The following is a 23,010-nucleotide window of genomic DNA, read 5'->3' as shown; positions in this document are numbered from 1 at the left end:
AAGCACGCAACAAAGACAAGGGTCCGCAGCTGCACGAGCTGTGAAGGTAGACTTCTCGAATCAGTTGGTAGTCGACGCTAAAGGGAGTGGCGTGAGCGGTTTTTTCTATTCCTGGACACGTGCATCTGCGCCTCCTAAGCCTACGGAAGCAATGTCCGCACAAAACACGCATTGCCTGGGGATCGTGCTGTCCAGCTCTCCTGCTCGTCCCGTTTGAGGCCTACTTCGTGCAGCGATGCGATTGAGCTACGGTCACCTGGCCATTTTCCTTCACCGCTCTGTGGGTCATGCCCCACGCCCACCACTTCATGTCCATTCTCCGCCCTGCCTGCAGCGGGCAGCGCACGCATGCCATCCTCAGCACCTCCCGCCTTTTTCGTGTGAGTTATGCGTAACACTTAAAGCGCATTTCAAATTGATTATCAATGATGGCCGAGTCGAGCACCGCCAGTCACGCTCCTAAATGCCAGGCGGCCACAACATCATGCATCCATTGAATTCGTTCCCCAAACGAGGGCCGCGCTCAGTGCACTCTCGCGTGATGCGTGCCCATTCAGGGTGCAGTCAAATGCCGTCGGCCGGGGCCGCCCGACCCCGGTCACTCGGCGACACGCAGCCGGTCTGTGGACCAGCGGCGCGGGCGGCTGGAGTCGAACGGACCACCTCGCACGGGCTGCATGGGCCAAACGAGACAGCGTTTAACGTAGCGCAGCCGCACGAGGCCTGCTGGACTGTTTCGCTGTCGGTGACGCGTCGCAGTCGCCGTTATTTGCCTCTTACGTCGCAGTACGTCACCATTGGGAAGCCCCGGAAGACCGACGACAGCCGCTGTGGTTTGTGAATGCGCCCGGAGCTCTGCTCGTTGCTGGATTCCACAGGTCTTGGCGACGTCCCTTCCCAGCCACGGGCTCGGGGCCGGCAGTTACCACTCATTACACATCCTCGGCCACCATCAGGGCCATTATCGGAGCCATTGTGGGGTTTGCGGCGCGATGGACGGCCTCGCCTCGGTTCCCTATACTGTTATCAGCTCGTTCGGACGCGTTCCAGGCATCGCCACGAACAACGGGAGCACCACTCCCACGTGTGCCGATTTTAGAGGTCAAAATCACAAGCGGCGATCGCGAACAGCATTGGGGGTCACGTTGTGAACGCTCTGAGCATGTTGCAGCGGATGCATGAATGGCTGGCACGTACAGTGCAGCTTTGATATTCAGCAATACGGACGGTTCCAAATGCAGGAGGCGCCAATTTACATACATTCAGTGCAGAGTCGTAGCACAAGAACTTTGGGAAGATTATCACCACAGTGCAAGGAAAAGTGGCATCCTTTATTCGAATGATTGACTGCTCCAAATGTAGGTGCCGTGTCATCCAATCATCAATCGCCACCATCGAATCGGAAGGGTTAGCAATTAAAATGAGAGGAATGCATGCATGTTGAACTTGCGCCGCCCCCCGATAACGTGTCATACATTTACCGTACCTCCGGTCGTTATCAGCTGAACACTACGCGAATCTGCAAGTGACAAGTTTGAGATGCACCACACGACCGCATTGGCCAACGTTATCACAGCGCCCGCATGCGACCACAACTGGAGTCGTGCTAGCTATACGACCAGTCGTGTACCGGATCCAGCGATACGCATGTGGATGCAAACGCTGATGGTTCATTTGACTTTCGGCGGCAGCCCATGCCCGTACAGGTCTGTTTGATCCGCCGCCGAGCCGGGTTGTCTTCAGTTGAATGCCCAGGCCTGCCCGTCCCGTGGAATACATCCACAAAGCGCAAATGCGTGGTGAGAAGACGAATTAAGGATGTGTGCATTTAGCAAAAGCCCACATGTCTAGAGAATTTGCTTTTCGGATGCAAAATAAATAGGCGAGAGGCCAGTCAGGACAATAGTCTGTCGGAAATCTAGAAAAAAATGGGGCAGCGATGCACCCCAGTCACGAACCGCAATCGTGAGCCAAGTGCACACCAAACGAGTGCTTTTAAGCGATTCTGAGCCATCGCGCCAACCGGCATCAACTGATCATCCGCTGCTTGGAAGGCCGTTTCTGGCCCCCGGACCTGTCGGCAGCGGAGCTCGGCGGAGATCGGGGTCTCGCGAGGGGCGTCATCGATAGTCAGCACCTGACGTGACACGACACATTGACGCCTTGTGCTGACGTGACACGACACGTTGACACGGGCGACACGCCGGCCGGCTATCTGATCATGTTGGTGGTGGCCGCAAGATTTGTCCGCGTGACGGACCCGGACGGCCGGACGGTGCCGCTCAGGGGCCGTCCGCGGAGGACTGGCGGCGGCCGAGGACACTGCCGGGGAGGACTGACGGCGGCGGAGGACACTGCCGGGAAGGACTGACGGTGGCGGAGGACACTGCCGGGGAGGACTAGCGGCGGCGGAGGACACTGTCGAGGAGGACCGACGGAGACGGAGGACACTGACCGGTAGGACACTGCCAGAGAGAACTGACGGCGGCGGAGGGCACTGCCGGGAGGACTGGCGGCGGCGGAGGACACTGCCGAGGAGGACTGACGGCGACGGAGGGCGTTGCCGGCCTGCTCATTCTGACGCGCTTGTCGGCACCAGATCACGGTCAACGTTGTGATGAGCCCGTGTTGGGGGTCGTGGTGAAGCCGTGGTGGGGGTCACGATGGACCCATGATGTGGGTCGTGAGGAACCCGTGGTGGGCTCATGATAAACCTCGTACTGGGGGGGTCGTGATGAACCTGCGGTGGGGGTCAGAACCTGCGGTGCTCTGTATGCATGCGAATCCGGTGGGGTGGGGGGAGGGGGGGGGGGGGCATCTGGGACGCACTGAAGCGTTATACAGTCGAACGGTAAACGACGTAGAGCTTAAGAACCTGTCGTCTGACTTCAGGCAGGGAGATTTAGTACGTCCTGACATCGCGTAATCCAGAAATTGCATTTAAATCCACAGGCATTTGGTAGATTTGTAGACCTACAAGATGCGACAGTTTGATCGCGTAATTATTTGATTTTAGGAGCCAGTGGCTTTCATCTAAGCTCGTCGATTGACATTTTCTGGCAATCGATGCATCAGCAGTGTTGTACCAAACCACGAGTCACTTTCCGTTACGAAGCGTCCCTCGATTTGCGATTTGTGCGGTCGTTTATGCGGAAGGCATTACAAATAAGGCACGGAAGTTAATGGCCAGCTGTCTCAGCTGATACAGTGAGCACATTTTTCACTTGTAATCATGTTCCTTGATAACCGCAGCCTAAACATAGAAATGATGAGAATCGCTTCTGAAATGCCCGTTGGATCAGTTCATATCCATCAGTGTCCCATTCGAGCAAGGCCGCAGCTGCATAATGGTGAGGTAATGATGTTGTTCCCACACAAACAACCCACAGAATCACCCAGTTCTAAAAACTTCACGATGTATGGACTGTGCCTGTCGTCTTAACGCCAGTGAGTTCATACCGAAACTGTGTCCGACGTCTATTATCCGGAAATGAGCTGTACTAAAAGGAGAGTAAGAAACGAAGGCCGCATTTCATCGACGACGTACTGTCGCCCATAAAAGCGAGCCTTCAGTGTCATATAATTCTACCTATCACAGATTAACATTGTAACTAACAATGTTAAAGTATTAACATTGTAAAAGTATTGTCGAACTTCAAAACAATGTCAGTACGCTTTTGCTTCTAATGACTTCTTGGTTTGCTGCTAATTTTCTCTCTCTGAACGTATCAAAAACATTCACACAGCATTACACAACCCTTTCTTCGCATTTCCGACTAAATGTGCAAATTAATAGTTCACCCATTGAAGAGAAAAAAGAAATTAAATACCTTGGTGTAATCATTGACAAATCTCTTAAGTTTACAAGCCACACTAATTTTGTTGCAAGCATAGTAAGTAGAAATATTGGAATAATAAGTGGGGTTAGGTACTTTATTGATAAAACAACGTCACATCTACTCTGTAACACTTTGATTCTTCCTTGCCTAAATTACTGCTGCTTGGTTTGGGGCATAAATTATGCTTCTCAACTAGATCGATTGGTAATTTTGCAAAAAAGGGCTGTGCGTCTTATAGAAAATGTGCATCCTCCGCAAAGCTCAGAGCCAATCTTTAAACGATACAAAATTTTGAAACTATCGGATATTGCTAAATCTCAAATGTTAATTGTGATGCACAAATTTTTAACTTCACAGCTCCCTGCATCATTCGATTTAATTTACAATCTCTACGAATCCAATGACATGGATATGAGGCGAGCAAAACATTTAGAACAACCTTTCTCTTATCGTAATTATAGACGATTTACAGCATCCTGCCTTGGCCCTAAGCTGTGGAACGACATTATGGTTCCATATTTTCCAAGAATAGCTGATATCCCTGTATCGAAAACCATCGTTAAGAACATCATCCGCAAGCATTTCGTGAACACATATTAACGTAACAAACATATTTGAAGACATTGCCATCCTTGTGCTGTACATATCCAACGCACTTCATATTTGACCTCCTTCATGTTTCATAATCAATTTCTGATATAAAGTCATGCACATATACCCAAATTAATGGCGCTGGCTCCGGGAGTTCTCCCAGCAACAAGCTCTGCTTAGCTGGGTGGACTCCCTGGAAATCCAGCCCAAAACCCGGCACAAAAATGACCAGGTAATTGCCCCCTCCGACTTGTGACTGTATAACCCTTACTAACACCGGGAATTGAGTGGTTGTAGATTATTGGGCGGTTGTAGCGGGCTGTCATTAGCTGATTTTGGCTAATGACTACTTTAAGCCTTTTCATCTATGATTTTTCCCTCCCTCTCACATAACACAATTCCCTCGGGTCTGCTCCACCTCCTCGCCTGTTTTTTTTAAAGTTTGTTTCATCTTCCTAGCTGGGAGTGCCGCGACTTGATTTTATGTTTTCTGGTGTTAACGTACGGTTTACTGCGTCGCTGGGATTGAGGGAGGGGCACTCCCGGTTACCTGTTCTTGGGTAACGGCGTAGAAAAAAAAATAACTGACAGTGCAAAATATCAAAAATGAACCAAGAAACACGCATATTTGGGCACCAGACACCACAGTCCTTAACAACAGCGACATGATAGGCTAATTAGTCTTCATTAACGAACAACATGCCTGAGCGAATGCATGTGATAATGATAATGTGCGTCTGTATTAATGCCGGTACACATTTATCAAGTGCATACCCTATTGACATCCCTGCACCATGTGATCGCCCCATATACACACCTGCAGCTTATTGACCCTTTCCGCACCCCTTCTCATCTACCCAACATTTAAGCTACCATTCCTTGAAGTGGGCTGCACCACAATCTAATAAAAATATCGATTTCCGTCCGTTTCATTCCGCCCGAACCTCTCTTTGTACTCATCCGAGTCCTTCGATTCCACCCGGGGCTGTTTGTATCCATTGGAGCTTGTTCAGTTCCACCCGGGTATGTTTATATCCATCCAAGTCTGTTCAGTTCCACCCGGGTCTGTTTATATCCATCCGATTTTGTTCAGTTCCACCCGTTTCCTTTCGGATCCCCACTGGGCCTTCCGTATGATAACCGAACATACCACGATGTCATCGGGATTGGTCTAGATCTGCTCGGGTCTACTCACCCGCATCTGTCAGCATCCGTCCGTGTCCATCCGTGTTCGTCCGAACCCGACCCGTCCGACCACCCAGCAGCCCATATGGTACGCAGCGCGCGGGCGCGCGGCCGAGCAGGCCCGGCCCGGCGACCGGCCGAGCAGGCCCGGTCCCGGCGGCCGGCCGAGCAGGCCCGGTCCGGCGGCCGCCGAGCAGGCCCTGGTCCGGCGCCGGCCGGGAGGGCCCGGTCGGCGCGGCGGTCGGGCGCGCTCGCGCGATGATCCCGTGCCACGCCTCGCCGCCCCGTCGCCTGGCTGCCGTCGACGCCAGCGACGCGACAGCGGCGCCGTGCAATATCGCCGTCGCTGTCGACGATGTGCGTCGAAGCGTTGACAGCAGAAACAGGGACGCTGGAGGGTAGCGATGACGGGACAGGGGGGCGGGGGCGTGCGTTTCTGGGAAGTACGTAACAAGAGAGAAGACGAAGAGGCTGTTTGGGAGTCACCAGTACAGCTGATTCATACAGTCAAACTTGACGCGACCAAATGCATTAATGGCGAGGCCATACCTCTCCTCCTGCACTCAGAGAACGCCTGGTGGCATGTGTTCCCATTGACTACCGATTTTTGTACCAATGATTTTGTCCGAGACCGGTAACGCGGCGAATGTCGTAACACATTGCAAAATTAGAGCCATTCATTCAGCGCAATGCGCTTACATTTGAAAACTTGACCAAAATTATTTTTTACGTAAATCGGTGAACGCAGGCGGCGTTTTGCCATAGGTGATCATTCGGTGTCCAACAAGTCACCAGCCTGAAGTCAGCTCTGGGACTGCAGACGGTAAGCACCTCCTCACAGCGCGCGGACGCCGCCGAGCGGATGTGGGGAGGGGAGGCTCCCCTGTTTACGTACCTGGCGGCCGGCAGGGGACCCGCCTGGAACATGTCTCCACTGCGGCGGCGCGGGGGTCGTCGACGGCGACGCCCGTATACAAACACCGCGGGCCGGCGGTCGCGCGCACCCAGCGCGCACACGCGTGGGTTGGCGTTCAGTCAGGGTCGCCCCCTAACCCCCCCCCCTCCACGCCGCGGTCGGCTCACTAACCCCGGTGATGCAACGACGGCGCGACGGTTCTCGCGGACATGAACATCCCGCGGGAACGTTAGCGTTGCGCCGCAGTTACCGCTGCACGCTTCCAGCATTCTTGGAGGACGTCCGGCATGAGCTGAATCTTCGAAACAGGTCCGACGCCCAGTTGTTTGAGAAACGTAGAAATCTTGCACAAAATTAGTCTGGACCCCGAAAAACTGTGATGGGTTATAAAACACGACGTGTGCCCATTTCCCGTCTCCTCTAGTGTGCGCTCTATCGGGCGCGAAGAGCAATGTGTGCGTGTTGAGTGAGTGAAGCGCGAAAACGCTGCCGAAATGTTTGCAGACCCAGAGGTCATGCATGGTTGGAAAGAATATATCACAACCATGCGCGCCTTGCATACGGACGGTATGTAGCGTTCCATACGGGTTGTACGGTCTAAGGGTGAACAGGTAACGGGATGAAATCGGCGTGTACCAAAGGATGCATGTGGCCATATCTATATGGATTATTCGGCTGATCTTGTTATCTAAATAAAGATGATCAGACACCAGCAAGATAGCCTGTGAATTTTTAAAAAATTACGATTGGAAAGTAGCTCGTGAAGAAATAAGGGGCAAAGCAAACCATTCAGCGTTCATATAAGCTACAAAGAACCTTGCATGGGCGATCTCATATGCACTTAACTCCAAACAAAAACTCACCCGGCGATTCAAATCAGTTTCTTGCAAAACGAGATAGCTGAAAGCGAGCTCACCGACATCACGCCAATTTGCCTCATAAACTGCGCCGATTAGGAGGCGGTAAAAAGCTGGTCAGGCCAGTGGCCGCCGGCCGGTGTTTTACGGCATGAAAAACCCGGACAGGCGATGCTGCGAGCTCATTCCGCCAGATCGCCACCAACCGGACCGCTTCAAACGGCCGCCCCTGCCGGCTGCTAATGACCGTTCCCATCTCTGGCGGCGGGAGCCGATCGGACGGCCAATTATGCCGGAATGGGCTCGGCCATACACGGGCTGGCGTAATAGACTCGTCCGCCCGGGGGGCGCGTCGAAAGTTAGTCCACGTAGCGTGCGAACCAGGCAGGCGCCGGCGGGGCGCTTCATCACGGCCAGCATCGGGACAGTCGCCGTGTACAGCTGGGTAACTGTCGGCCCCTGGGTGGGGGCTGCGCGCGCGATTCTCCGGATGAAGCATCGCGGCAATGGAGAAATGTTCCATCCGAGCCAAATTGCACGAAACGGTGCAATACTAATTCATTCAGCAAGCAGACGAATTCCTTAATATATGTCCCTCAGGTCCAGGAGGAGGTGAGATCAAATGGCGGTGGTGGTGGCCAGTGGTGTGGGCCCTGGGAGCGAACGTCTCTTGGCGTCTTCCGTATAGTACGACACATTTAGCCTTACGAAGGGTCGTGCTTACGCGCATGGTGAGCCACCGATCGGCTCTCGTCGTACGATCACCACAAACATTAAAGCCCGCGTAATGCGGCGATACGTGTGAAGGTCTATCCGCTCTTTGTTCAGCTGTTGAAGCGGCAGATGTGACCACTATGGACATGGACTGTCTCGTATCTTATGATGTTAAATGCCATGCCAAGCTGTTTACTGCTATTCAGTTTGTTTCGTTCTGACAGGAAACATCTTAAAAAAATATGCGTCTTCTTTCTCAGAAAATCCGCGGTAAAAGTCGGAAGTCTCAAGGTTTTGCACTCGAAAGAATGAGCACACGTCATGCGGTCTAATTTGACATGCTGTTTTTTAGTCCTAGGGTCTTGACTTCCACAACCAAGCCACATCTTTTCAAGACAACTGCAATGTTGCAAAAAGTGAAACACAAAACGGAAGTAATGGTGCACACGATTGTGTTGGCATGCATTTCGAGCCAGTGATCTTACGCATTAATGCGTGCAAAGCCTTCGCATGCTCCGTAAGCGGACCTTTTAGAGTAAATGCATTTGTCCTGAGTTTTAGGCCACAACTCTATGTGATCTTAATGCACGACCATTTCCAGAATATTCGCTTAGAATAAATTTTGGAACTTGATGGCCGGAATAGCTATCAATTGCTAACGCATCGTAAATGCCTTATTGTTAGGATGGAAGAATTCATCAACTTAACCACGCAAAAACCTTCACAAGAACATCTGGGGCTTCCCACCAGTATCTGCAACTGCCTGCACCGTTCGTGGGAGTACATGGTCTCAGGAGCACCTGGTGGTGGGAGTTACTCCATGTCGGCTGGTTTCATCAGTTCCACTAAGCTGTCACAGTAAACCTTCATTACCGACGCTCACCAGAACGCACGCACAAGTCGCGATGGTAGCTATCATGCAGGATGTGATTAGCGTGGTGACACAGTCCATGTCTTCTAAACATCTAAGTTTTGCGTCGTCACTGGGTGGATGGTGAAATTCTCCCCGGCACGTGCGATGATTCTCACCGGTATCTGGGATGAGTCGCGCCGGAAGATGACCTCGTCCAGGTCGCCGCAGTTGTAGTGTTTGATAAGGTCCTCGGTGGTGTAGGGTGGCGCCCCCTGGCCGGCCCGGATGTTCTCGTGCTGGTTCAGCGTCTGATTCAGGGCAAACACCACCTGGCGGCGGCGGAACGAACCACCGGTCACAAGACGGCCAGGTTCTCCAGCGGGGTCTCGCCCACGGTGGAGCATGAGACCGGGCCACGAGACATGCGTAACTGGAGACTACTTATCAAACAGTGGAGCACAACACAGACCACACCACACTGCACACTATCCCCCAAAGGAAGAACGCCGCACCGGGCCACAGAACACCGGGTGGTACAGCTCACCCACCGGAGAGCGCAGCACAGCGCCAGCTCGTGACCCGGGGTCAGTGCGGAGGGTTTGAGGTCATGGGCAGTCGCTATCAAGCAGCTGCAGGCACGCACGAACAGCACGAATACACAGCGTGGAGTTGGTGGACTGACGGTCGAGGTTGGCAATGTGAGTCCGACTCAGAGCTTGACGATGTGGCACGGTGGTGCTAGTTCATGGTTGACTGTAATACCTGTGAATTTGTCGTGCGTTACACACAACTCCTTGAACTCCTTGCACGGAAATATCAAGAACAATAAAATAAAGATGAGCTGGAACGGCTAAATGCTAAGAAACTGGAGTCACCTCAGCTAATTAGCTTCCGCGGCGGGAAAACACCGCCAAACGTGTACAAGACGCCTGCTGCATTTTGCGAATCGTGCCACCGTTGTTATTTGCCACCAAAAACTGCTAAAAATTTACGGGAGAATAGCGTCTGCGGTGGCTAACAGGAATGTTGAACGCGGCTATACCATGTAATTGTTTACACTTGATTAGGCAAGAAAGGCCTTAAGCCACTGATTTTTCGTTGCATCGAGTCTACATGCTGAAAAGCCGACCGCCAGTACGCAGCAGGTACTAGTTACACGAATATATCATGCTATTAATGATACGTCCCGAAGTTCCAAGGCATTGATCATGGTCACGAGTGGCGTCGAACACTGCCGCGAGCTTCAAACGTCGAGTATTAATTCGAACTGTCAAGCCTGACATTTAGCATTGCACAACAGCCGTCGGTACGCAGCATAACGATGACTGCTTGGTGTCTTCATTTACCCGCAACGCCTCCTAGTACAATGACCGTCGGTCGTTTTCAGCATGAAAACTCATGATTCACAAATATTTAGAAGCACGGCGTGATTACACCCTGAGCCTGGGTAATTATATCTGTCCTCCTGCAGCCACTCACGACATGGGAAGATGACCAGGGACACGGCGGTCACGGCGCCGCTGCAGCAGAGTACGCCAGAGTACCCTGGGCCACGCACGCGATACCCGTGTGAACGTACATAGCTGCGCGGTGTCAGTCCCCTGGCTGCTGCGCACCGCAACCAACTCGCGTGCTTGAGGCTAATCTGCAGCACCTTGCCTGAGGTTAGTTGCTCTTTTGGACTCAGTTCTTATCGGTGACAACGTCACTAGGCCATCACGAATTTGCTGCTTCATTTTATTCGTGGGAAAAGGCGTGGGAATTGTGACGCCGAGCTGGAGTGACAACGTGTTCATCTGTTTCTTTGCTACCTGTTTACACCTCATTATTGGTGTATTTGTATGCATATTGTCCAACGAGATGGAGCATGTGCACGGCGAAGGCAGCGCAGAGCGCACCAAGAAACAGGCGGCGCAGGCGCTGGAACACAACGCCGAGGACCGCCGCGGCGTCACCGGACGGGCGCCGGGCCGCGGAAAACTCCCGACGGCCTAACTGCTGCCGGATGTGCTGCATTAGCCAGCCGAGCACGCAGACGGCGAAGCGAGCGGTGGGGCGGAGCTCATGGCGGCGCATGCCCGCGCCGGGCTCGGCTCGACTCCCCCGGGAGCGCGGCGGCTGGCGGGCCGCTCAAAGGGTTCAAAGCGCGCCGCATGGGCCGCGACGCGTGAGGCGGCATTGTAGCAGCCAGCTCGCTCAAACGCCGGCATTGTGGCTACCAGCCCACTCAAACGGGGGCATACTGTGGCGCAGTGATGTCATACAGGTCCTGTCATGCCGTGTACCCGGCAGATGGGCGCCCACGGACTTGAATATCACCGAGGTGGATCGCGTGAGGTCCAGGAAAACTGTCCAGACGCTTATTTGATGGGGCAGTCATGGACAGGTTCAGGCACTTGATCTGATGCCAGAAACGATTACCTGGGACGCATGTGTCAAACCTCCATTCCCACTGGAAGTCAGTACTACTCGACCAAACCTTTACTAAGACGAGCATCCCGAAAAGTTGTGAATCATGCTTCATTATGCATAATAGTCGACATTATACATCATGGCTTTAAAGAACGAAAACGTCCTTCATTTTATGCGCATAGATTTCGACAATAATTAATGCGCACTTCTCGCATAGATGGCGTGCGAAACGCCTGGAACAATTGTCACGACACCTAACGATGACTGAAAACTAAATATGTCCACTGTATCAATGTGAAAAACATACAGTGTCAGTGCCGCAGGATTTCATGACAAAATGTCCCGTATCTCGCATCAATCAAGCTGTAGATTCTGGAAGTTCAGTGATGCAAATTTGCCAGGAAGCCAGATGATTCGGTTTTCGTCTCGTCAGTAGCACTGCATTCGATTCTCGCTGCCCGCCACTTCTGACTCACAGTGCGTCGGACGTGCGCAACCCCTGTCGAGGCGGCGCTCCGAACCGACGCGGCCTCAGGACCCCACCGACCAGGCTGACCCGCCGCCGCCACCGCCGCCGCTGCGCCAGCCAAGTCGCCGCCCATTTCACGGTCCATTACGGCGCCGTTGGTGAACGACCGCCGGCCGGGTGGCCAGCCGGCCCCAGGCCCGGCTCCGGCAGCCACGGAGGGTGCTCGCGGTCAGGCCAGCCCGCCCGACGCCCGCCGTCGAGCCCGTCTGTTCGTGCGGCCTGAGGGGGGCCGGGGTGCGACGCACACTTCCGACCGGGACTTCACGCCAGTCGATATAAGCTGCGCCGGTATCGCGGTTCGGCGGCACCGGGAGACGCGGCCTTTGCCTTCGGGCCAGCATGACAAGAGTTAGGCAAAACATGATGTTACCGCGCAAACCACAAGTTACTTTGAAATGTGCCGCCGAATTTTTAATCAATTCTTTGCTGAGTTTCACGCCTTCAATAGTTTAGTTTGGTTTTTAGTAGTTTTTAATCGGTCTTTCAGTTCGGCACGGACGCTCCATAAACAAGGGACAAAATGAGGTGAGTCGCGAACTGTATTTATCCACAGTGAACATTGGCTGTGGCTGCTCTGCGTCGACAGATCTTTGCCCCGGCGGCCTAGGCCGACCCCACCCGAGGTGTCGAAGATTCGTCTCGCATTATTCGTGGAGAACACAGAGAAGCGTCCAGAACGAAGCTGTTCACGGGCGTAGCCGCCGTGAGCCTGCAGAGTAGACGAGCTGTTCCCATCCCTGCCCTCCCCCCCCCAAAAAACGGTGAAAATTGCTCCATTGGTGAGTGGTCGTAAAATATCCCGCTAACAGGCCTGTCTTCAATCATGGCCTTTTTCCTTCTGCGTTTGTTTGTTTCCAAATGAGAGTAATTCTTTGCCGTCATTCTGAAAGTAACACCTGATATAGGGTTACACAGGGTCGCCACGGAAAAGAGGCTGCTCCAAACGCCATGACCAAATCACGGCTGACACCCCTGCGACGTAAACGAGATCTGCAGTTGACAAACAGACGGGGGGAAGGGGGGGGGGGGGGTCGTGGACGTGAATCGCATTACCATGTGAGCTGTGGCGGTTCAAGCGTTTCTGTTAAAGGGTCAAAGTCTGGGTGAATGTGCGCAGGCTAAAAGCATCGGCTGAAACTAGATGGTGAGAGCAAATGTCATGAGGTGACGGTATGCACTTTTGGTTGAGGTCGAGGGAAAGGTGGGCGTTAAACCAAGGCAGCCATTGTTTAGGCAGCGATCGCTGTCAGTGATAACTCAACAGCCACCAGACAATACTGTTGGACATCATGCTTTATCCCATGACATCGTGATGCTCGAGGCACAGCCCCGCAATACATCAGCATAAACAACCCATCCTCGGACGCGGTCATGAACTCCTCACGCTCTTCAGATGGGACGGCTGTGGGACTCGGCGCCCGCAGCTACATCCCTGTGCTCTGGCTTCAACAGCCCGGGAAAACTGACGAGCCCTGCTCAACAGCCACACCTCTGACGTGTCTGGGTGCTGACAGTCGCGCTCCGTGTCGCGCCTCGGCGCCAGCGTACAGTCGTGCCCCGTGTCGCGTCTCGGTATCAGAGCACAGCCGCGCCCCGTGTCGCGCCTCGGCGTCAGCGCACAGTCGCGTCCCGTGTTTCGTCTCCGCATCAGCACACAGTCGCGCCCCGTGTCGCGCCTGCCGGCATCAGCGCACAGTCGCGTCCCGTGTCGCGCCTCGGCATCAACGCACAGTCGCGCCCCGTGTCGCGCCTCAGCATCAGCGCACAGTCTCGCCCCGTGTCGCGCGCCGTGCCGTGCCTCGGCATCAGCGCACAGTCGCGTCCCGTGTCGCGCCTCGGCGTCAGCGTACAGTTCCAGACCAGACGGCGACTGTTTGGTGTGGAAACACACCCAGACAGTGCGGTGAGACTGAAGACAGCCGGGACCGCGCCGGTTCGACAGAAATAGGTCTCCGACCGCGCGCTGGGCGATAAATCGACTTCAAAAACATCGTCTGCCGGGGTCCGCGAGCCGCCCCGCGCCAGAAATAGTGCGGGTCACAGCGTCCAGCCACGACAAAAATGCAAGCAGCAGCACACAAGTTTACCCCTGACATCTTCCTACACGCCGAAAAAATATCCACCGACCAGTTATCACAGTGTAAATAAGCCACGCGATGAAAATTCGACGTGATGTCTCGAGTATAGCGGTGACATGTTTTTGGTTTGAGCACCTGTGGCGCGGAGGTAGGAGGGCTGCTTGATTGTTTGCCTTACTGCATCGCGTTACGTCCGTGGGCGTTGAATCCCCGCCAGCTGCACCGCCGAGGGACTCACCACAACACGCGGAGGCATGCCCAGTGCTTCCATTGTTCTCTCTGCCCTAGCAGCAACAGTTATGGATCATGCCGACTGTCGCTCCAGTTCGCGATTGTCGTGAATGATGTCAGAAAAGGACGGTTTACTTACTGATGAACATAAGGGTCTACGGTTTGGAAAGAAATCGGGCCGCCATGGTTAGCAATCATGGAAACAACTAGTACTACCACGTCGCCTGTTGGCGTGCCAGGAATCTGAGGTCACTGCCGGCACCGTTACAGATTTGCGGGTTTCGCGCCTCGCTCGTCCAATATAGTTCTAAATCATCAATACCTGACCTTAAAGTTCAATATACGTGCAATGCTGCAATCACACGGCATATCTATTGGATCAAAGTATGCTCTATTTGAGCGGAGAAATATGCCCGCGCCGGTCTGTTCCATCCTTCAGTGGCCGTGGCGCGTAAGACACGCGCTCCTTCAAAGTCAAGGGACGCGAGCTGTTATTACTGCACGCTGATTGAGTTTGGAGCACGCTTGAGAGAAGAACGTAGCCCAGACAGATTGCTATTGCACTTTGAACAGTTGAGTTCCGCGAATCATAACCTAACAGATTACGTCTGGCGATACGACGTCACGAAACGTTCGTCTTGCTGGCATAAAGCCAGGAAGATGTGAATCACGAGGCAATGCGCACGCGACTCGGAACATCATCCTGCAGAGCGAGTCCCTAAATCCAAAAATTCTCAGTCATACGGACAGCGCGAGATCGTCGCGCTACCATATCAGTGCCAGCAGACGCCAAGTCAAAAGTACGCTCCAAGCGGGACAGTGCGTGCGCCAAGCGGGATAGTGTGTGCACCAAGCGGGACAGCGCGTGCACCAAGCGGGACAGTGTGCGCCAAGCTGCGTAGTCCTGCAGCGTCCAGTTGGCGTCCCAAAAGCACCAGTGCGAACCGCTGCCGGCTGCGGCCCCACTCCTCCTCCCCAGGGCCTCACGGCCGCGGACCGGCAGGCGGAGAGTCAGCATCACCGTTCGCGGGTGCTAACCAGGAACCACGCCGCTGGACTCCTCTTCCAGTCGCAGGCCGTGTGTGTGTGTGTCGGCCGTAGTTGCCAAACACGCCTCGGCGCCAGAAATAGCCCTGTCGCCCTCAGCGCCCCATCAGTCATCCACAGCCACCGGGGTCACTGTCAGCGGCGGCGGCGCTGACGCCAACTGGCCAGCGAGCGCCGAAGCCACCCCGAAGTACGCCGCGCGGTCCTGAAGCTAACCCCCAACCGGCTGCTTGGCTCAGAGGCCACTCTGGGCCGGTTGATTGGTTGACTAACGAGCAGCAAAAATCATCCGATGGGTTTAGACCCCGCCGCGCGACGGTCGGTTTCCAGCCCGCTGCCGGAGAGGGGTCAGCGAATTCTACCCCGAGGATGGACAATGGCGAGGTCTCCATCTCTTTTTACACCATTCTCTTTCGAGATTCGATCTCTTTCTAGACCGATCGGGTGCGAATACACTCCGCGGTCGGCCAATTCGGAAGGCATATCCGACGATCGGCAGCACGTTCGTTTGTTCGTTTAGCTGCCAGATCCGTCAATCTGACCTCCTAGCTCGTTCATCTGACAGCCAAACTCATCTTTCTGACGCCCGCGCCTGTCCGTCTCAGGCGCGCCGGGATCGCCGCAGCTGGCGGCATGTCACCGTCCGTGTTACCGCTAATTGGCGCCTCCGGTGCGCTGTCAGCTCGCGCCAGGCCGGCCACGTGACGTCACCGGGCGCCGGTGCTCCGTCTCCGCGTCAGCCTGGCTGGTGGGTCGCGCTCGCCGGGCCGAAGGATTGGCACACGCTCTCCAGAGGCAGATCAGAATCACGCTGCAGAGGTAAGGTCGCTGTCGTCTGACCGCTCGGCCGGTACATTAGACTGAAAGCGAGGAAACGTGCGTGCGCTTTTAGCTGACAGTGGTCCAACTGTTCAGCAGTCGGGGTTCTATCGACTTAAACTCAAGGATATCGTTGAGAAGGGACTAGGAAGCGTAACTTGTATGCTGTGGTTTTGAGGGGGCAGTGAGCATCATCCTCAGTTTATGTCTACCTTTCACCGCATAGACGGCTCCAAACCCTTGACATAGGTTAACGAAGGTCTGTTCAGTGCTTTTAGAAAACGCAAACAGAGACGAACACTTCGGCATTTTGTCGGCAGCGACTACCTTCTCCAGTCGAACCGACCAGCCGCATGGCCGGTGTAAGGGGGTATCCATTCCGCCTTGGAGGTCAGAGTCAGCCTGGAAGGCGATGCCGAGGCTCAGAGAAGACATTCACTCAGCCTTCGAGGTCATCTTTGGCGGGCGCGACTCACATATTTGGCTCGGAGATACAGTCAGCCTGTCAGCCTGAGCCCAACAAGTCCGGAAAAACAACGGCCTCCGCCGGCCTTTCAGCGAACCGTCCAATTTTGCAAGTGGCTGGCGTGTGACATCGTGTCACGCACAAATCGCTGGTCGAACTGGCCGAGGAATTCCAGCTCCAAACTTCGGAGAAACATCCGTCTTCTGAGAGATCCGGGCAGAACACAGCCTGGACATAGCGCCGACGCGAGCCTTCACGCTCACCGCTAGCCCACACGAACTGAGCACTCACTTAGCCCTGACCTATGCCGAGCCACACGCGGGCACACAAATAGCCGCCGCCAGCCTCCTCGCCGCCGGCCGCCGCCTCAGGCCGTGACGGCGCCCCGCCTGCGTCCCGGTCCCGCGAGCCCCAAAGGCCGGCCGGCCGGGCGCGGCGGGCCGCCCCGCCGGCATCCATCAGGCCTAATGCGGGCGTCACAATGGCCAGGGCGCGCGCGACACGCCGTCCTGCGCGCTCCGTCGCGTCCGTCGACGCGGCCCGCGCCGACCGACGATCGACGGCCGATCCCAGCGTCGAAGTCGACGAGGAGAGAGCGGAGGGACACGGATGTCGTCGGCGTAGTGAAGGCAGCGTGAAATGAAAGGAAGTGGGAGAGCGTGACGGCTCCCGGCAAGGCGATTTGAAACGAGATGGCTCGCGAGGCAACGTCTACATAACGGTTATGTGATTGGATGCACTAGATCACACGTTACAATGACTTTTACACACACTCATATATATATATATATATATATATATATATATATATATATATATATATATGCATGTATATATAATTCAAAAACAACGAGCATGTCCACCGCCTTCTACCGTGAGGAGTCGGGACTGGATTGTGTCCTCGTGAAGCAAGTCGGAACATTGTTGTCTCTGGCAAGCCTGTACCCAGTGTTGTAGGCGAACCGGTCTTCGCCGCCGGTACACTGCCGTCCGTCAGCATGATAACAGCGCGCAGCGGGACGCCAGCTCTGTTCAACACAGGTCGTGTCCGGTGAGCATGCTGACGGCAGGACGAACAGCGGAGCGGCGTGCTTTGGCCGTGTCCGGCGGACACCGTGAAGCCGGCGTCAGCATGCCTTGTAACTGGGAGGGGTGGTGTCAAACATCCAGAACCGACTGAGATCAGAAAGAACACGCCGCCACGGGTCGGCTATGGGAGTGCTAGATTGGTGCCTACGGGCAAGAAGATATTCATATATATATATATATATATATATATATATATATATATATATATATATATATATATATACGGTGCAATTTTTTTTAGTGATTTTGTCAAAAAGTGTCCGGCCGCTGACGTCCGATGGAACATTTTCGTTAGTTTTCTCATAGCCGACGAGTTCATGAAACTGGGTCGTCGAAAGACGTGATTCCCTACGTAAGCCATTGACGATTATCGCTGGCCTGCCCTTCAAGCGCAGGTCGGAGCGGCGATGACAACAAGATCGTTTCTCGCCGCCTTCCATACGGCCTGCGTATTTTATCCTTCACCCGAACGTCCATCCGCGCCGCTTCGCCGCGGTGTCCCCGGCCCGACGACAGAGGCGGGTCCTGAGGCCCGGGCGGAGCTTCTCCCGCGCGTCACGAGCGGACCGGCCACGCCGCTGGCTGATCGTGACCACGCCGCCGCCGGCGGGGGTCCAGGCCGACCCACGTGAGACTGACTCTGGCCAGGGGCTCCGGAACCGACCCAAGCGTCTTAACGCCAGCCGTCAGGTGAGGGCGGGACAGCGGCACCTGGTGACGTGCCGCGCAACACCGGAAGAGCCGGAACCTTCGCGAGGAGCCCGCTGGGTGCGACCACACTGACCACGTCTCTGCAGCCGAGAGAGATGTCTCTCGTTACTTGACCTGTGGTCAGTAATCTTTGGCGGGGCTGATCACAAGAATCAGGAAGAAGTCATGGCTGCGAGACTTGGATGATTTGCATTGAGCAGAATTAGTTTTACTGAGCATCGACAACACCGTAATGGCTCTCGCTGCGCGGGTAGCCCGTTCATTGGAAGCCAGGGAGCGGCCTATGGTATCTATTTAACATGACCGGCGGGAAGCACAGCGTCTCTTGGCCAGACATTTTTAGATGGACATGACGTTGCCAGGCATGTGAATGTGTTTGTCTGACCCAGCCGCAAATTTATGTGTGGGGGCATATGCACCGAACTAGCGTATGGGTCTTAAACGATCACCAGCTGTCCGGCTGGCGAGCTATTAACAGCTTCTTAAGCCCAGCGTGATTCTTATGCCATCCAACAAATTAAGTGTGTTTAGATAGACGTCGGCTGTCGTCGTCAGTCAGGCCCACAGAAATCCGCGTGTCGGCTGCGCAGTGCAGCCTGAACACCCGGTGCCGACTTAAACAAGTACCGTACTCCAGGCCGTGCGGTGCGATCATGGGACCAAGTTCCTAGAGTACTCTGAAGCGGTCGTGAGAAGCACTCATCATGCAAATGAAATATCACTATCGAGGCCGTTCGAACGTCTGAAAATAGACTTTCTGACCTGAAGCCACATGCAGCTGTAGCGATGCAAACACCTTAAAATCAGTTGACCAGTGATCAGTTCAGAAATCACCTCACCACGCCAACTCCCACTCTGCCCACACCAGAAGACCTGGCGTGCAGAGGTGCATGCACCGACCCCGTGCACACACCCGCCTCTGCGGCGGTCAGTGCATGCCACCTGTCCGCATCACAGCGCCGCCGGAGGCCGGGCAGAGAGCGGAGAGTTCGGGTTCACGCACGTCTGCTCCGGCCGGCCTTTTACCAGAGACAAAAACGGCACAGAACGCGGACAAAAACGCCTCCGGCGGTCGGACGCGCCACGTGTAAACAGATCCGGACCGGCCCGCAGACCGGGTCCGGCTGAGTCCAGTCGGACCCGGCGCAGAGGATGAGACAGGCTCCGTCGGGATCCTCCCGCCGTGACCGTGTCCCTCTGGACCCGGCGCGGGTGTGGCAGTCCTCCTCCGGTCCCCCGAGTCAGGAGCGGGCCGCGCAGTCCGGAGTCAGAAGCGGCCGGACATCAGCCGGCCGGATCCGACAGACGGAGTGCTCGTCGCGGTGGCTACACGTGCGAAAAGGACAGCTCCTTCCCGGATCCAAAACGGACAAAATCGCGCCGGCGTAGACCCGGCCCCTTGGCCGTGTTGGACAGAAATCGACACGCTGGCCGATACGTGGCCGTATGTTCAGGACGCCGAACATGACCCCGCGTGCGACTTGTGTGACGCCCGGCCGCTGCTCGGACGTCACTGCGCGTCATGTCGGGTGGCGTCAGAGCCCCCAAATCCATCATGATTCTGACTTTGGTTGGCTGCCCAGTAAAGCCCCTGCCGTCCGAAGGAGCCCCGACGGTTTTCCATTTACGGGACACCGCATCAGATTTCACTCCATCTTCTCGACAATCGAGGCGGTCTCGGCTTTCATGCCGCCGAACATCAACCCCACAGATAAGGCTGAGCTGGACCACGCCATCAGAAAAAGCGCGCTGAAGACGGACAAAAGCCCCTTGCGCTCCCAGCGTCTATCCACGTCATCACGCTGCGGCGAAACACTGAAATACTGCCTGCCAGGGTGGTCCTGCAACCAGAATTAACGGCCGGTTTTGGACGATAACCATCGTCGATTATAACTCAGTAATAGCAGCCGGAGTATTGGCGGCTTGACAAATGTGGCTGTTGCCTTCACCGGAGCAGTAGATCAGATTGGCTGGGCCCGCCGGCAGCTCCATACATCAGCGGCTGGTTCTAACGCTCATCGCCGGGAGCTGCCGGTACATCGGGGATGCTATTTCCCCTGAGAACGTGCTGGCATGGCACCAAGGCCAGCCCATGTTAAGCCTCCTCTCATGAGCCGAAAGATAGGCGAGCGCAACAACAAGCGTTCGCGGCAAAGCACTCTGCTCAATATCCACGGTTTCTTTTCACCTCCATATAGCACTGAACGGTCAGATGTACTACCCAGAGCATACTTGTTTCAACTCATAAGCACTTACCATAGGCTGCGGAAATTCAAAGCAAGGACGTGGAAATGATTTCCTCTGGCACGGCCAAATAACACCATCTCCGTTGGCAGGACCACACTAGATGTAAAACGAGCACCAAAACAGAGCGTGATGTCTGTCAGGTCGCGACAGACTTGCACCACCTCAGCCAGCCAAATGGCCCGAACACCCACCTGTGGCATGCCGAGTCCGTTGAGCGGAAGACACTGCTCCTCGACGCGCTCCACGGCGCCGGTGCGCTTGTTGCGCTTCTCGGCCTCCAGCGCCAGGTACAGGTCAAGCACGGGCACGCCACGCGACCGTACGTCACTCTCGGTCAGCGTGTTCACCATCAGCATCACCCAGACGGGTCGCTTCTGCTGCCAGTTGCCGGTGATGGCGTTGAAGAGGTAGTCGGCGTAGAGGCCGCGGCCGCGCTGGTCGGCCGTCATCCAGAGCGGCATCATGTGGCGCACGTAGTCCAAGTGCTTCTGGAGTCGCCGGTAGATATCACTGGGGAGCAGCTGGTCCAGGCGGGAGCCGCGCGGTAGCAGCTGACACTTGGTGAGCGCCGAGACGGTCTCGGAGTTGGTCAGGTCCAGCTCGAAGAACACGGCGTCGGACAGGTGGAAGGCGCGTTTAACGTTATCCGGAATGTGACTCCAAACGCGGTCGTACGGCACGTGGATCGTGCCGAAAAAGTAGGACGGCGGAGAAGTGTTGATGCGCCACAGGAACGATGACTGACGAGTCTGCAACAGGGCGGCGCTGAGTCATCGGCAGGCACGCCGCGAGCTCTCTTCTCATGCGATTCGCCGGTGGTCTGTTAAACAATATCAAGATCTGTATCATCCCCGAGCCCGGCGATCATATGGAAAAGATGCTCCGCGGAATGAGTCATGGCGTTTGATGTGAATGAACTCGTGAAAGCAGAAAAACCATTATTCTAAGCGCACCAGGCACGGAGCGGTAAATACCACCCGTTGCGAGCAGAGCCTGTACTCAAACACCCATCCAAAGAAACGAACACTGCGAGGTGATTAACGCTATCGCTCTATCTGAAAACCAGAAAGAGCGCGCGGGTCTTGGGCTTTCGCTGTCTATCACCTGATCTAGTTAGTTCATTTACCTCACATAATTGAAGGCAGCACCTACACGCGCCACCTGTCACCCCCGATCTCCGAGGCGGCGAGTCACGTCACTAAGCCCACATCCGGCAGCGGTGCCAGACGGGACAGACGCCCAGAAGTGTTATCTTTCGATTCCCGGCCTGAGCCGGGCCGTCACCGCCCCCCCCCCCCCCTTCGCTCGGTGCCGGATGGTGACAGGTGGCTAGCGGACATCACCAGCCATCAGCCGAGGCATCACTGACAGCCGTATCAGACACCCCTGTGGGCCCCTGTGGGACGCACGTGATTTCCTAGAGATGGTTTGCATGTGAAATTTTTGCTTACCAGCACCACACGTGTCGCCCTACAAATACAATGTACAGTATACGCTCTGTGTACACACACATACGCGCATATATACAAATTATACGAATTTATACATATGTATACATATACGCTTTCAATAGTCTTTACTATCTCAATCATATATGTTCGTATCATAATGAGTGCTCTCTAGGGTACAACACCCAATGCTCCCAAAAACTCATTAGCCTTGACCGTAGCCCAGTTTTACAGTACAACTGTAAGGATGTGCTTCACTGCTTGCCTTAAAACGACAGGCGACATAACTCGTCCAAATTAACAACACTCGATGAACCGTGTGATGGCATTCCAGGGGCACTCCGTTCGTGCGTGCATATCAGCAGTGCCCCTCCCACCGAAGCTCTCTAATTTCTCTTCCGTATGGGCGGGGCGTGGGTGGGGCACGCCCGAGCTGGGGCCGGATCTCCGCGGCGCGACCACCTCCGGCGCACAGCCCCGCCTACAGGAGCCCGTCACCGGACCGTGTCCAGCGGTGCGCCACGTGCGCCGCGCACGCCGCAGCCGCGCCGTCCGTGCCTCACGCACGAGGAGCGCCGCCGTCCGACCTGCCGCGGCTCGGTGACTCCGAACGGGGTCACCGGTGAGGCGTGACGTCGTCACGCTATGGTCGACGGCGGCCCGCCCTGTGCTTGTGAGACGGGCTCATGACCCGGACAGTGCAGCGAACTGGCCACGGATGTGGGGCAATCCGGCAGCGCTGTTTGTCGGTGTTGTTGCGTGCTACAACCGACAAACATTAACCGTCCTGTTCGTTTCATGCAGTGCATTTGACTGTCTCTTGTTTGAATTGCGTCGCTTCTAAACAGGCAGGAATCCCATGACCAGAAAAGGCACGTGGCAACAAGGTAAATGTTTACGGCCCCCCGCGACAGCATGGTAGCCGATGTTGTCATCATGGCGACCATTCTATGCCGACATCCGCACGTTCATGTGCAC

The 23,010-nt window shown here is 55.2% G+C and overlaps 1 protein-coding gene across 1 annotated transcript in view; it reads right to left on the bottom strand.

Moving 5' to 3' along the window:
- Positions 1–23,010, bottom strand: part of LOC119091868 (metalloprotease TIKI1) — a 47,380-nt gene that overhangs the window by 15,507 nt on the left and 8,863 nt on the right. Inside the window, exons 3-4 of the mRNA XM_037214771.1 lie at positions 20,776–21,333; positions 9,132–9,284 (exon numbers count right to left, since the gene is read on the bottom strand). Of these exons, the coding sequence (XP_037070666.1) occupies positions 9,132–9,284; positions 20,776–21,333 (711 nt within the window). The remainder of the gene's footprint in view (positions 1–9,131; positions 9,285–20,775; positions 21,334–23,010) is intronic.

Source organism: Pollicipes pollicipes, unplaced genomic scaffold (assembly GCF_011947565.3).
Source record: "Pollicipes pollicipes isolate AB1234 unplaced genomic scaffold, Ppol_2.1 Scaffold_3447;HRSCAF=4054_pilon_pilon_pilon, whole genome shotgun sequence".
NCBI classification, from domain to species: Eukaryota; Metazoa; Arthropoda; class Thecostraca; order Pollicipedomorpha; family Pollicipedidae; genus Pollicipes; species Pollicipes pollicipes.
The sequence above is the reverse complement of the archived record's forward strand: the minus strand, read 5'-3'. Positions and strand labels throughout refer to the sequence as shown.